This window comes from Labrus bergylta, chromosome 9 (genome assembly GCF_963930695.1).
Source record: "Labrus bergylta chromosome 9, fLabBer1.1, whole genome shotgun sequence".
Taxonomy (NCBI): domain Eukaryota; kingdom Metazoa; phylum Chordata; class Actinopteri; order Labriformes; family Labridae; genus Labrus; species Labrus bergylta.
The window spans coordinates 23862340-23878419 of record NC_089203.1 but is presented as its reverse complement, the minus strand read 5'-3'; the positions used below and the strand labels follow the sequence as shown (position 1 = coordinate 23878419).

Sequence of the window (16080 nt, the reverse complement as noted above, 5' to 3'; positions counted from 1 at the left end):
ATTTTCATAAATATTATTTTGAGTATTATACAAATGTGTAAAGTGATACATTTACATAATTTTACAGTTTCTTGTTTCAAAAAAGGATATGAAATTCCTCAGAACTGTCCCACACAAACAGCAGGGAAAAATGGAAATTGTTGGGGACTATTTTTAGCGGTGGAATAATCCACATTTGGTGCTCTAGTGAGTGAAGGGGCAGCAGGTTTTTGTCTGAAATGAAATACACTACACTCTGTGTGTTCATGGAGCTGTTTTCTCAAGATCTTGACTTGTTTCTCTCAGTGTCTCGGGATAACAGCGCAGTTATTCTCTCGACATAATGAGTCAGTTTTTGGAGATCTTGAGAAAACACCTGAAATTAAGGAAAACCAGTGTTCTCAGATCAAAAGGTAACGAGAAATGTTTGGACACCTGACCTTTTTGGGTTTCAGCAGATTTTACTGACAACAGGATCAATTAGTTCAAGAAAAACGACACTACTGCCATAAAAAAAAAAAAAGACGACGACACCCAATGAAAATGTTTGATGGTAATCAGAACTTCTCATCAAATTTTAAAAGTATGCTTCAAAAAGGCTGTGTTACTAAAGAAAATAGAGCTTTTCTTGTGACTATTTTCAGAGGCGATGGCAAACCCTGCTGTTTGCATTCTGTCATCTGTGCCACTGTATAGCCTTTCAAATGTTGGGATTTTTCTTCTCTTTTACAGTTATTGTTGTTTTAGTACGACTTTAGTGCGAACCAATAAAAACACATATTGTCAGGAGAAGGTTGAAAACCAACAAGAATAAAGCCAAGCTTCTATATCTCTGCGTATGAAAGCCGAGATATGAAGTCACTACACACAGTTTGTAGAGCAACTGTACACATACCACCCTGATGCCTCAACGATATCGACTGCACATCCCAGTCCTGAGAGTTCCACATAATTAAAACGAGATTACGACAAGATGAGTCAAATAAGGCGAGTAATGTCATCACTTTAGTAAGTGAAATATTTTCTGCACTGATTTGAAAAGCTAAATTGTCTGTTTTTGTGCTTTTGTAATCGTTCATATAAAGCGTTCATTTTATTTGAATCGTGTGAGAACAGCCTCCGTCTGATTTATGGACACTTACAGAAGAATTTTTCCATTTACAATCTGAAGAATAATTGACAGTTTCTGTCCGTTCTACCTTTTTATAAATACACGTGATATTTATATAAAATCTAGAGAATAAATGAATATTATTTGTTTTTTTCTACAAGTGTAAGAGTGCACTGAGGGAAAATAATTCCATCGTCCTCCGTTTTCGCTTCATTTATTTCTGGATTTTGCCTCTGAGGTTTATAAGGAAACACTCCCTAAAAACACACACACACACACACACACACACACACACACACACACACACACACACACACACACACACACACACACACACACACACACACACACACACACACACACACACACACACACACACACACACACACACACACACACACACACACACCATCCGAACCCTGAGGATCTCAAGTCAGCCAGCAGAGTTCACAGGTCAACAGGAAATGGACAGGAAGTGGACCGTGGAGGGCTGTGCTGGTGTCTGACCGCTATAACTGGAGCAGAAGAAGATCTCCCCCCTGGACAGCACTTCCCTCCCCACACACACACACACACACACACACACACACACACACACACACACACACACACACACACACTCATTCAGCAGCAACCCAGTTATGGCCCAAAACTGTTTCCCCTTTTAGTTGCAAAACACACAAAAACACACAAACACAGATTGGGTTGCACATACAATTGTTGCCACATGCACGCACAGACATACACACATGTCCCGAAACCATCCTAAAAACACACACACACACACACACACACACTCAGTCACACATACACGCACCAACGCCGGAGTGATGCGATGTGATGTGAAAGCAGCCCTGTCTGCGTGCCGTTTGCAGTCCGTCACACACTTTCTCTCCCTCAACTTTGCCTTACAGGCTCATCCACACTAACACACACACACACTCATAGGCCCTAAACTAGCTCCACCAATCAGAGGCTTCAGGTTATTGGAAGTTTAATTTACCCAGAAGCAGCATCCACACACACACACAAACACATGGCTGCATGTCCTCCACAGAAAACAGAAATCACACACTGACGGGGAAACGAGCAGGAGTCAACAAACTGGATTCCATTGCTCACACCAGGAAGTTCGGACACACTTCTTCTTCTTCTGTTTACTCCTTGAAGGATTATCTGCAGGCAGCTGAATGTCCAGAGTGTGTGCGGGATTGTGCAACTGCGTAAAATATGTGTGTTGTAGATGTTATTGTGTGTGTGTGTGTGTGTTACACGAAGTCTGTGTGCAGCATTACAAACATCATAAGTAATGCTCTGCCCCCAAACAGTGTGTATATAAAGTGTGTATTTGAGTGTGCTCCAATGTGTGTAAGTGCGCATGAGAGTGTGTGTAGGTGTGTGAGTGTGCTCTGCATTAAAAAGCACCAGCAGCATCACTGACCCGTGTTCGCCTCGGTGTGTTTTTATCTCTGCCTGTGTGACCCGAATTGTAAATACTGCATCCTCCGCTAAGCTGTGTGTTTTACTGTGTGTGTGTGTGTGTGCGAGCGCGTGTGTGTTTATTGTGTAAGTGTGTGTGTTGGCCTCTGTGCTATGAATTATGAGCAGCAGACTCAACCTGACCCGATCTGTGTATGGGCTGTGTGACTTTGTATCTTGCATATCAATGTGCGAGTTATCTCTACAATACGTGAGTGTGTGTTTCTCTCTCTTCATGTGTGTGTGTGCGCGCGTGTGTGTGCGCGTGTGTGTGTGTGTGGCACGCCAAGGGGTTAATTGAGGGGAGGGCCTCTAAACCGTTGCCCAGGGAAACGCTCTCCCATCCATCATCTCATTGGCTATTCAGCACCACGCATTGGGGAAAAAAAAAAACCACACACTGACGCTGGATTCTCGCAGAGCTCCAGGACGGAGGCGGGGGGGGGGGGCCCCGCGTTAGGGTCGCGCTGTGCCCACTGATGGAGGCTCCTGGCTGGGCCGCTGAGGGCAGGGAGGCCCCCCGGTCCCCGACCTGCTGGAGCTCAGACAACAGGCTAATCCTTACAGCACACAGAGGAGCGGCTAATAGATGAGGATTAACCCGACAAATACACCCACTCCCCGTGCTTCTCCTCCTCTCCCTACTCGACTCCCTCGCCCCCTCTGGGCCCCTCATCTTCCTCACTTTCTGCGACATTTTCCAACATACCTTTTCCTCCTCCTGGCCCCTCATCTTCCTCACTTCTATACTCCTGTATTCCTTTCTCCTTTCCTCATTGACTTCTCGACTCCTTGTCCTCCTCAGGTATTTTTGTTCCTTCACTTTTACACTCCTTTTGCTGCCTCTCCTTACCTCCTTCAAATCTGCTTCAGTCGCCTTTCCGATGCTTACAGACTCTCTTTTTCTCCATTATAAAAGTCTTTCCTGTTTCCATCTCCAACTCCGATCCTCTTTCTTTACCGCTATACCCTTCTCTTTTCTGCCCATCTTCTATCAAATGTGCTTCTACCTCTTTTTCAGTAACTCCTCCTCTCCCCCTATTTCTTTATCTTCCTGCTTGTAACCACTCTGCTTCTCTCCCTCTAATTACCCTCTCTTTTTGATGCAATTCTTCCTCCATTCAGTTCCTCTTGTCCTCTGCTCCTCGTCTCCCTTTTCTACGCCTCTCGCCTTCTCCGTCTGTTTAATCTTGAACACCTTATTCTCTCCATCTCTGATTCTGTCATCTCCTTTTGACTTCTCGTTTTGGTCTGCACCTACTATTCCTACTGTACTCCTGGCTCTGCTGCTTCTCCTGTTCTCTCCTCTACCTCTCCCATCTTCTCCTCCGGGCCTAATCTGTCTCACTGTTGCTTTTTTTCTGCCCCTCCGCCTCAGTTTTTTTGACTTGCTCTTCTCCTATTACCTCTCCTCTCCAGGTGTTCCTGACTCCTGCTCTGCTGCTCCTCCACCCCCCCCCCCCCCCTTCCCTATTCATCCTGCTCTCAACATGTTCATCTTTTTAACTTATTGACTTCTTTCTGCTCCTTCTCTTCTTCATCTCTGCGTCTGCACTTTCTCTGCTGCTCCTCCTTCAACCTCCATTTCTCTGCTTTTTATTCCCCCTTCTTATACCTTCTCCTCCACTGATCTGCCTTTTAGGGTCGCTTCTTCTCGTCCTCCATCTCCTCTGGTACTTTAAGCCGCTCTGCTGTCACTTCTTTGCTCGGTTTTCCTGCTCCTCTTCCTTGCTCCTCCTCCCCCATAGCCAATTTTGCCCTCCTCTTCCGCTCCTCACCCTCACAGTTTTCCATCTGTTTACACCACTCTTTCCGTTGTCACTCCTGACTTTTCTCCTCTCACCTCCTCTCACCTTAAATCTTCTGTTTACACAACTCATACTGTCCCTGCTTCACTTGACCTCCTCCTCCTCCGCCTCCTTCTCTGCTCCCTTTGTTTACACCACTCTATCTTTAATTGCTCCATCAGACTCCTCTCCCCCTCAGTGCGCCGTGACATCCTTTATTTTCCGTTTCGTTCTTTTCACTCCTCTCTGCCCCCACAATTTAGCTTCCTGGTGTGGCCAGGCGTGAAAGGAGGAGGTAGAGGAGGAAGGACGGAGGATGAGGAGTAAAAAATAAGGAGTTAAGGAAGAGAACAGTCCAATAAGGATGAAGACGAGCAGAAAGAGAAGCACGAGGATGGAGGACATGGAAGAGGCCGCTTTTCTTACATGTCATACAGCACCTCCTCTACTGCTTTTCTTCTTCTGACACCAATTTTTTTTCCTCTTACTCCTTCTGTTTTCTTCATCTTCATCTCCTCCTCCAGCCTACCTTTCTTTGTTTCCCCCCCCTTTTCTGTCCTTTAGACCTGTTTCCCATTACTCATCGCTCCTATTTCTCCCCTTCTCCTCCTCTCTCTCTCTCTCTCTTAACTCACTCTCTCTCAATCACTCGTCCTGTATTTCTCCTACATCTCAGCTCCCTCATCTCCTCCTTCCTTTCTAGTCATCTCTATTTTCTCATCCTCCCTTTCTTTCCTACTTATCTCCTTCTTACTTCTCAAACATTGTAAATCTTTCTGTTTACACCACCCTTTTCCCCTGCCCTCCAGTGCTCCTTCTCTTCCTCCCTCTAATCCTTCCTCCCATCTTATCTTTCTTCTCCTTCTCGGCTCTGTCTGTTTACACAACTTGTTTTTTTAATTGCTCTATTTCCTCTCAAAGAAGGATGAAAGACACCCTCTTTTTCCTCCTTCCCCTCCTCCTTGTTTGTCATGTATACGTATTCCCCTTCTCCTCTTGTGATTTACATGTCATCACATCTTCTCACCTTTTCACTACACACTTTTCTTTCAACGTAATCTTTGCATCTCTTTCCCCCCCCTTCTCTCCTCATCTCCTTGATCCTCTCCTTAGCCCGTTTTCTCTTTTCTTACTTTATTTTCTTCATCAACCTTTTCCACTTTACTTCTTTCCTCCTATACATCTGCAACTCACCTCCTTGTGTCCCTGAACCTGAAACAATGCAAATCTTAAGTTCACCTCCTCTTCTCCTCCTTCCACCGCACTCCTCTTCTGCATCTTGAGACATATTCATACTCTTGTCATGCTACTTCTCAAAATGTCTTGCTTCATTGTTCCTTATCCTTTCTTGTTGTCTTCCCCTGGTTCCTTGTTTACTCCTCTGTATCCTCTCCCCCTCATCTCTATCATCGTCTTTCCCTCTGCTTTATTCTTCAGTCTCTGTTTCTTCTTGTCTTTCCAACCTTTATTTTTAAACCTCTTATTTATCTCATCCTTCTCTCTATGACCTCCCCTCTCCCTTAGACATTGTAAATCTTTCTGTTTACTCCACCTTTTTTTCCTTTCTCCTTTCCCTATCTGCTGCTCTTCCTAAGCCACATTTTTTATGCCAGCTTACCATCTCTTTAGCTGTTTTTCCTTCCCTCCACTATAGCATCTCTTCCACTCCTCTTTTTAAATCCAGAAATCGTCTTTTTCCCACCATTTTCCTACTCCCCTCATTCTTTAGTTCCTCTCTTCCTTCCTCTTATCCTTCAAGTATATCCTCTTCTCTTCTTTACTCCTCATTTGACCTCTTCTCTTCTCCCCTACATCCTTCCTTTCCTATTGTATTTCTCCTTTAACCTCTCAACCTGTAACAATTCAAATCTTCTGTTTACACTACATTTTCCATGTTACTCCTGAGCTTACACCTCCTCTGCTCCCACTCCTCCTTCCTCTCTTCCTCCCTTTCATCCTCCCTTCCCTCTTTCCCTTTCATCATCTCCACTTCTTCTGCTGCTTTTTCTTCCATCTTTATTTTTTTCCCTCTCCAGGTGACCGTTCAGTTGATACAAGGGCTGTAAGTCAGCGGGCCTGAAAGAGCTTTACTGTGTGTGTGTGTGTCCCTGTGTGTATTATTGTGTGTTCAAGGGTATGTGTGTGTGTGCATGTGTGTTTTGGGGAGTGGATTATCCAGGTTCCAGGACTCAGCTCTCGCCGGCAGCCGAGCGGAAAGCTTTAATGAGAAGACGCTGTTTACAGAGGACAGAGTGGGACACACACACACACATACACATACCAAACACACACACTCACACACAACATGGTTTTTATAGACTCACAAAGACAAGAAACACACAATGATTCACAATTGTACAAACTTACACACAATGATACACACTCCTCCTCCTGCTGAACACACACACAAACACAGTAACCGGTGCAGTAATGGGATTTGGAAGGTTTTCTCTATAAACCAGTGTGTCCTCTGTCTCCTCATTAAGGAGGACTGTCCAGACCTGCACACACACGCACACGCACGCACACACACAACACAACACACACAACACACACACACACACACACACACACACACACACACACACACACACACACACACACACACACACACACACACACACACACACACACACACACACACACACACACACACACACACACACACACACACTGCTGGCTCAATAGTGATGCAGACTTCTGGGCTGCTCACTAATTATTTGGAACTTGGTATCCCTTTCCCTTTATGTTTGTTTGAGTGTACATGCAGGTGTGTATGTGCATATGTGAGATGTGTATGTGTGTGTGTGTGTGTGTGTGTGTGTGTGTGTGTGTGTGTGTGTGTGTGTGTGTGTGTGTGTTGGCCGCCTGCTAACATAAACAGTTTGGCTGAGTTTTGGTTGAGGGCAGCAGAAGACACTTTGCCGCCCAAATGTCCATTTGATCATCATCTTCTAACTTGAGTCCCCATCACGTTCATTCACTCTGATTCTGTTGGCAGTTATCACAGGGGGCGACATTATTTATTATCATAGTACAACTAACAAGGAAGGACCAGATCAATGATAAACAAAAAAGTGAGGCTGAGCAGAGCTGTGGTCCTGCAAACAACACAGGTAAATACAGCTGCATGTTAGTCCTGCTTGTACTTGATGTAATAGTTAGAGACCTTCTGTTATAATTTGAACCCTTCAGACGCTATTGTAAATTATTTATTATTTCTAATAGGCTACCTATTTCAACTATAACAATGCACTGTAACTTTAACACCTCTGTCTTGATCTTCTATTTGAGGAACAAGGAATTTCCTCCAATGTTTTTTTGAAAATCCTGCGGCTCTTTGTCGTGATGTCTTGTGTGAAGCACTTATGGTTGCCTTGTTACTGAAATATGCTTTATATACCTTTACTTGCCTGTATGTCCATTTAATTTAAAGGAGGGGGAATTAACTTTTAACAGATTTTGGGCGCCCCCTGTGGACAAATGCTTTGAACCTTTTTTTTTTAAAGCTCTTGATAACACCAGCATTTGTATGTTTAAAATCAAGGGAACAAATGATACAATTTGCCTTAAATTGTATTTCACAAATTATTTTTTGTATGAGTTTTGCTTACAGATTAGAGAAAATGTAAAGAAGACTCTGTGGTCTGTATGCATTAAATCACTTATTTTGTAGAACACGTACATGCAGGTAAAAGAGACTAAAGCAGTTTGAAAACTCCTCACAGAAGGTTTAAGTACAAATATATAAATACACCAGAACATACCGACCGTCAGGAACTGAGCTGAGTGGAAATTAAATTTGTAGTTTAGTTTTGGGTGATAAACTTCCTCATCACTGAAATGTGGCTATGTGAAACTAACTTCGTCCTGCCAGCAGGAATATTTGTCTCAGCGGAGGGGGAAGTTCATTTGTGTGTTTCCCGTCACACACTCAGTGCTCTCTGGGCGGCCATGTCTCTTTCTATGGTCCATTTCGTACAGTCGGTTTGAGCTCAGTGAGCCTGTGTGTGGTTATTAAACTGCTCTCTGTTGTGGGATGTTTTCACGTTCACAGATTGAGAGCAGCAGAGCAGAGATCTCTGAATCACAACATTATCATTAGTTTATGACAGTGATTATTTTTTATCTTTATATAACTTCATAATCCACACGGTTTCATTTAAGCATTCATAACTGCACAACTAAATCAAACCTTACTGAACAGTTTCCCTAAAAATACCAATGCCTATGTTGACCACAAGATTATTCTTCACTCCAGGATAAATTCATTTCATTCAAAAAACAGATCACTTTCTCTCTTTGTTTTTTCAATGAAGAACATTATATTGTGTTGTAGGGGGCAGTAGCGAACTTCCAACCTGTGTACTGAAGTAAAAGCCAGTGGAATCGTATCAGCAGGTTATGGTGTGATTATAAAGATGACGGAGAAATATATTTTTTTCATGTTGGTTTTTTAAGTCATTTTCGGGATTTAGGAGTCATAAGAGGATACAACGCTCACTGTTGAAATGCAACAAGCTACAAAACAAAAGGCCCTAATCAGAAAACAGGCATCATTTTGAGTTGCAGAAATATTATATGTGCAGAATAAGTTGTTATATTTTCACAAAGTAAAGCTAGTTTTACATTCTGGTAGTCGTCATCTTGATTTTAGAGCTGGGAATGACCAAATTTGAATAACCGGATGAAAGTGACCTGATGGGAGCCGCTCTGTTTTATAGCCAGTCATGTTCCCCCCTGCTGGCCATGAGAAAGACTGCAGGTTTAAGTCAATTCAAATTGGATTTACTTTTGAAAAAAGGGAGGCTTCATTGACCTTCTGAGTACAGTCTACCGTTCAAACAAGAACAGAAGGTTTGGTGGTTTAATGTGTGATTTGCTTAGCTGATGGGGTGAGGGGGTCGATTATGTGATCCCACTATATAGCCAGCTCCCTTCGGTCATCAACAGCACAATATTTGGGAGGATATTTTGTCTTCACAACAGGAGAAGAGATGCAGAGATGCATTGTCCATATTCATAAAAAGTCAGTGGACTAATCTACAGATATTTTCCCAAACTGAACAATTGTCTTGTTTCCTAGAAAACTGTGTTACTCTTACTGATTGAAATCAAACCTAAAAGAAAAAAATATACGACAAACTCTAAATATTCGTTCCATTCTTTTACCATGGGAAATATACAGAAAGAAAACATGTATATGATCGATTTTGAACTATTTGAAATGCAAACAGAAACACAGAAAATTGCAAATATACACAACACTGCTGAATGTACGCATTCACCCATGAACACTTTTGTGTGCCATGCGTTGTTTCTGCACTAAAAGCCCACTGCAGGTAACATGTAAACACACACACACACACACACACACACACACACACACAGTGCAATGGCAAGCATAAATACATAAACACGTTTAGAAAAATTGCTGCTTCTCCACAGATTCACTTTTTATCTTTTACTGCACATACAGCCATGAATTTGCTTTGGTCTCTCAGAAACTCTCTCTCTCTCTCTCTCCCTCTGTCTCTCTCTCTCTCTCTCTCTCTCTCTCTCCTGTCCAGAGAGTTGGATGGTGATTAGCGTTGGGATTCTGGGACTCTGGCCTCAGTTTTCATTAACAGCCATAAACACAGTTCTGCTGCACCGTCGAGACCAACCGCGGGCTTTCTGTGTGCGTGTGTGTGTGTGTGTGTGTGAGTGTGTACATCTGGGCAAGCTTTGCTAGTGCTTTGATGACAAGGGTGGGGAGAGAGAGAGCGACGGAAAGAGAGAGAGAGAGAGGGAGAGGTGTTGTTTATCATGGCAGTAATTAAGGCCGCTGTTCAGCTTTAATTAAAATATAACAGTGGCACTAAGTATGGACTGGTTTTCACACACACACACACACACACACACACAAACACATGAACACACAACATCTTTAGCTCTTTATTTACCACTGGAGATAAGTTTAAAAGGCAGAGACGTCAAACTCTTCCAGAACAACCACACACACACACACACACACACACACACACACACACACACACACAACATCTGTACCTGATCCAGACACACCCTGACCGTCTCCCTGATCTACAGAGCTGAACCTGAACACACCACAGAGCTCGAGTGTTTGTCTCCGCTCCCCTCTGATTGGCTCTTTATCGATCCATTCCAAACTCTTATTGGTCTCGTTCACTCCATCATTACAGCAGTGATTCATTTTCTCTGTGTGATTAGCAGCACAGATAGAAGCGGGAGATAATGAAACACTCCTACAGGGCCAGGCAAGTCTGGAACATGAAAGACTTGCAACACATAAGGCTGTGTTTTTAATGGTAATGGAAACACACTGAGCAGCACGATGTGGAAGGTTTAGAGGGCTTAATGATAAAGTATCTCCTCAGCAAAGCTAGAGTACGGATCTGTTCTGAACCTTTAACACCAACACATATCATCAAGGGTATGAGGGATCATGTTTTCTGCAAAAAGGATGATGCGGCGCCACCATTTTTTTCATTCATTCTTACACCACATGTCTATAACCCTAACCCCATTTGTGAGGCGCCGAATAGCCTAGCGGTTATGTCGCACGCCCTATGGTTTGAATTGGACTACATCCCTTTGCTGCATGTCACGCCCCACTCTCTCCTAACAACATTTCCTGTCTCTCTTCAGATGTCCTATCCGGGAAAAGGCAAAAGGCCCCAATATATAACTTTAAAACAATTCTGTATTGGGAAAAATGGAAACGGAAATACCTCAACTCTTAACTATCTGCGTGATTGAGATCATGGGGAGGGATGAAATGTTCCCAGGTTGTAACTGTTTTGTTTGACAGCGTAACATAATGTTAAAGACGATAGAAAGTAAGATAAGTTCTGCAGCAAAGCCGACAAAGTTGTCAGTGCAACAACTTTAAGACGGTGGACATGGAGACCAGAGACCTTTTTCAAGTTCACACTAATATCTGTTTGTAGTTTGAACTCCACACAAATCAGAAACAAAAATTATGCATCAGTATTTATCGGCGCCTGATGTGAAAATGATGTGAAATTGAATCGCACAGTCTAAATGACAGCAGTACACACATAGAAAAGCCTCAAGGTTTGTGAGTGTGTGTGAGTATGTGTGTGTGTGTATGTATGTGTGTGTAACCAGGTGTGGAGATGTCAGTGAAGGGGAAAATTAGTCATAAAATGACAGCAGCATACCCGAGGGAGGGAGCATACACACACACCTCACAAAGTTTTCACAACACACACACAACACTCGCACACACAGAAACACACACGCAGGTAAACACCTTTTAATCTATTTTGAATGCAGTGCAGCGTCAGTGACTGCATGATCTATTATTATATAGATACAAAAATATCCTGAGTGTTCCTTCTGTCTGCCTCTGTGACTCCATCGTCAGATGACTTTTCACTCTTGTGCAACTGTTGACCACCAAGCCGCGCTCATCACACTGGCTACACAACACAACTACAAACACCATTTTATTGCAAAACTCTCTAAATGAATACATAATGTATTTGATGTTTTTCAAAATGAGGTGTTCTGCTTTACTGTAGCCTGACCATGGGGGTGTGTGGCTATTTTAGAATAGCAAACTACAGCCATATAAATGTGTAGGTAAAACCAAATAATACATGCATTCAAAGTACTCCAAAAAGAGGGAGAAGATGTGTGATGAAACATCCCTACTTTACTTTCCTCTGAACTCTCTGACTTTCAGAAGAGAAAAGTTAATAACAGTCACAGGAGTCAACCAGAGGGCTTCTGATTCACTCGCCCCACCGCTAATGGTGGGATTAAGGTAGAGATTAAACTTCTTAGACCTCGTTGGATGAAATTTGAATTAATTTTTAGATCAATTTCGGTTCAGTTCAGCGGCTACGCAGCAGAGTTTTGTTTCTCATCAGAGCAACCAAGGTGTGTGAACGTGATTAAAACTCAGATTCGGCAGTTTCTCCTCTTTAGTTCAGTCTTAGCATGGTTGGAAAACTTAAAAACTATGCCTATTAAAAGTTGTTGTTTTAGCCACTGACAGGCTCAGGTTGTTATTGTGATTGTGTGACATTACAGAAAAAAAAACCTTTCATAGTAAGTTTCTAGAAACAGCTGTAAAAGTTACTTTCTTACAAGCCACCAGACTCCATTGAAAAAAAACGCGATTTTACCTTGCACAATATAAGTGTTTCCGAACTTCATTAGATAGAAGTGGGTTATTTGTGTGTGTTATTCTATTTTAGAGGAATGCTTTAACACGTTAAAATCACATAATAACATCAACTTACTACTCAGTTGACACAGAGGTAGACAAGCAACTCCCGTGTTCTAGGATGTAGGAATTACTGTTTTTGCCTCTGGAGTCTGGTTGATTTGAAGAGAGTCATGTAACAGCTGGTTCTGGTAAAATTGGATCTTACTCTTAAACAAAAAGTAATGAGTGTTTTAATATGTGGGATTTGTCGATTTAATGCCCTTGCTTAATAAATTGCTTAATAAACTTAAAGTATTTACTCCTGTACAGGTGTAAATAGTGTTTTCTGACAAAAAAAGTAATACAATTTGACTTTAACATAAGTGCAACTCAAAATGAATCTTTGGCATGGAAAAGAAAAGGCTGATTTTCACAGCGTGCTGTTTATCGCATTCTCTGTGCCACGGGTGACAGACATATAACAACTACATTGAAAAATGAAATCGTCTCTCTGTGGGGTTTTTTTTGTGTGGGTTTGTTTCGCTATTTCAACATCAGTTAAAAACTATTCACAGTAGCTTTAAGCTGAATCACACCGCAGATTTCCTATGCAAGCTCTTCATGCATACAGACTCAGGCAAAAACCTTCAACCAAAATACAGAAACTAAAACAACAACATGAATGATATCAGCACTTGTTTAATGTAATAAAAACCTCTGAATACAAAGTACATTCACAGGTACAGCAGCGGGTCACTGAGCTGCTCTGTTTGATTCCTACAGCAAACCAGTGATGACTACAAATATTCAAACTCATACACCATTTTACAACTTTATATCCCATAAACATACTGGTATAGTTCAGAATTAACACACTGTTGTACTTACATACAAATATTCCAGGCCTGGATCAATGGTTACTCATCTGTTACTAAGCTGTCGCACTAACCAACCTGCTGAGTCCTACACGCGTTTATTTACTGGAAAATACAAGAAGGCAGAGATCTGACTTACAGGCCAATAGAGGTTTTAACTGCTCAGTTAAACCAGTTAAACCATTACAAAACAAACCATTATGTCTTTAAAAGTTGTATCACTTGTCTGGTAGAGAAGCAGAGGAAGAGGGAGATAAAGATGGAGGGCTGATTTGGTTCAAAGATGCATTAGCAGCAGATAGCTAGCTGGCTATCCAGTTAGCTAACTAGCATAATTGTTCTTCAATCCTTCCTTCTTAATTGATCCAAACATTAATTATGCTGATGAAAATAATATAATATTTTGTTGTTTTACTGACCTGTAACATTTGAAGCAGCTTAGCACAAAGACTTAAAGTATAAGGGCTAACTGCTAGCATAGCTGCAACACACCTTTGTTTTTACTTTTTTAAGCTATGTTTGGTTTAAGTCACACTTCAATAAAGCTAACTTACATCATCAAAATAAGAGTTTGGACAGAGCATGTGGAGATAATTCTCTCATCTTATTTACTGTTTTCAGAAATACAACCAGAATCAGAAAATACTTTACATTTCCCTGCGGGGAAATTCAGTAAATGTTCCCGCCCATTGTGAGTTCATTTGTTTTAACAATTACTTATGTTTGTATTGTACCACCTACTGGCCAAATGCTATCAATGTTTTGGGATCTACAATATGTGTATTCAACTGTTTGAGCATGTAATACAAAACCTAGCTTTATGTGGGGCTAATTAGCCTACATGGATTCAAAATAACTTATAAACAACTATGAAAGTGTTGGAAATTTGTATTTAATGGATTTATTCTGATTAAAAATTGTATTTATTGATGGTTTCTTATATTTGTATGCTGATAAACCTATTTTTCACTTTCTCTTCTTTTTTCAAGCTAAGCTAGCAGATTTTCTCTTGCTTTCAGTCTTATGCTAAGCTAGGCTAACTTTGCATTGGATGCACAGAGATGAAACTGAAATTTCTACTGTTGGACTCTAATGTTGGACTGTAACTAAATGTCTCGATCAAGTTAAGAGGAATGATTGAGAGGGAACTTTGGGGAGCAAAAATATTTCAACAACAGTTCCTGTCGGTTCCTACCAGAGTTTATATTGGCCGATGAGAGGAGGCGGGTCAGCTGATTATCTGCTGTTCACCCTGTCCTCCGAACCCTGACTGTCAATCAACAACTACAGGCACCAGGGCGATCAAAATATGAAAAACAGGTCAGAAAAAAGATTGATTCGCCCATAAAATGTGACCCTGGGAAAACAAAGTTTGAGAACCACAGTTCTCATTCTGAAAAGCGCTGAAAAAAGAGCAACAAGAGCAAAAAAGAAACAATGAAAGGTGGAGAGCCGATAATCCACTGCGATTGGACGAGTCCACTCAGGCTTTAGTTAAATCCACAATGAAAACAGCGCAGCGTCGACAAAAATGTACAAATCCACCTCCTGAAAAATGGCCTACAGGGGTCGAGGAGGGAAAAAGTGGACCCCAGAAGGACCAAACAGGGTTAATTCCTTTGTTATTCAGGCTGTTTCTCCAAAAAAAATGTTTTCTTTCATCTGCTTTAGTGTGATTTGATTCCCCTTGACGAAAAACTTGTATCAGGAATGTGCAACATGAAGCAAAAAAAGCAGTTCACGACCACAGGCAAGGAGGAAAGGGAAGAGAAAAAATCCTCACAACTGCATCAGAGAGGAAAAAAAGCTTGAGGACTTAATCTGTTTTCTTTTTGTAAATTGAAGAAGAAAAAAAAAAGAAGCTTTAGATGCTCTTTGTGTCTTTAGTTTTGTCTTAAGGCAGTCTTTTTTGTCCGGCCCCTCTCTCCGGCTCGGTGCTCGACGACGCTCCACCTACAAGAGGATAGATACGAACGTCTTACACCTCAGGTAACGCAACGCAGAAAACACATTCCATGCAAAATGTCTCATCAATGAGAAAAAAAGTAAAGTCAATACAAAAAATAGGAATAATTAAAAGATTGGAAGACAAAAAAAAATAATGCTTAAAAAGGAAGCTAATTTAAAAATGTAGGGGGCGGTTTGAAGAAGCCGCAAAAAAATAAAATTATTTGATCAAATAAAAAAATGCACAAACAATTGAACTGCGCATAAAGTTACTGTCACAGTGCTTACAGAAATCACTTCATTTTCTCAGGGTAAAAAAAGAGGAAAAATCAAGTCTTACTCAAGTGAATGAATTCATGAAATGGTCAAACTTGATGCAACACTCAAAAAATCTGAAATGGGCACAATAAAGAACACTTAAAATTTTGTTAAAGAAAAAATATGGTGGATTTGGCACAAATCTTAGAAAACTGTATTGAGCAAAAGCTAATGAGTAATGTATGCTAATCTAACATACATGATTTTCCTTTTTAATGAAGCTGATTATGAAATATTTTGCATATTTCAAATATAATTACTTCTAAGATGTCATGCCTGCTATAATTAACATTATCAGTCGTCCCTATTTCATTGTCACTATAGTTGTTAAAGTTAATATTAGAATGATCAGTCCACTATAATACTTGATTGTTGCTGCTAATA

The 16080-nt window shown here is 41.3% G+C and overlaps 1 protein-coding gene across 3 annotated transcripts in view; it reads right to left on the bottom strand.

The window, feature by feature from the left end:
• The window catches only part of LOC109998383 (protocadherin-1), a 201237-nt gene that overhangs the window by 39389 nt on the left and 145768 nt on the right, over nucleotides 1-16080 (bottom strand). For 2 of the 3 annotated variants that reach the window (XM_065958570.1, XM_065958571.1), the window contains exon 5: nucleotides 1-15384. This exon is cut by the window's left edge and continues 926 nt beyond it. The exons of the other annotated variant lie outside the window; for it this stretch is intronic. In XM_065958570.1, coding sequence (XP_065814642.1) covers nucleotides 15315-15384 — 70 coding nt within the window. In that variant the 3' untranslated portion in view covers nucleotides 1-15314. The remainder of the gene's footprint in view (nucleotides 15385-16080) is intronic. 3 annotated transcript variants of the gene reach the window in all.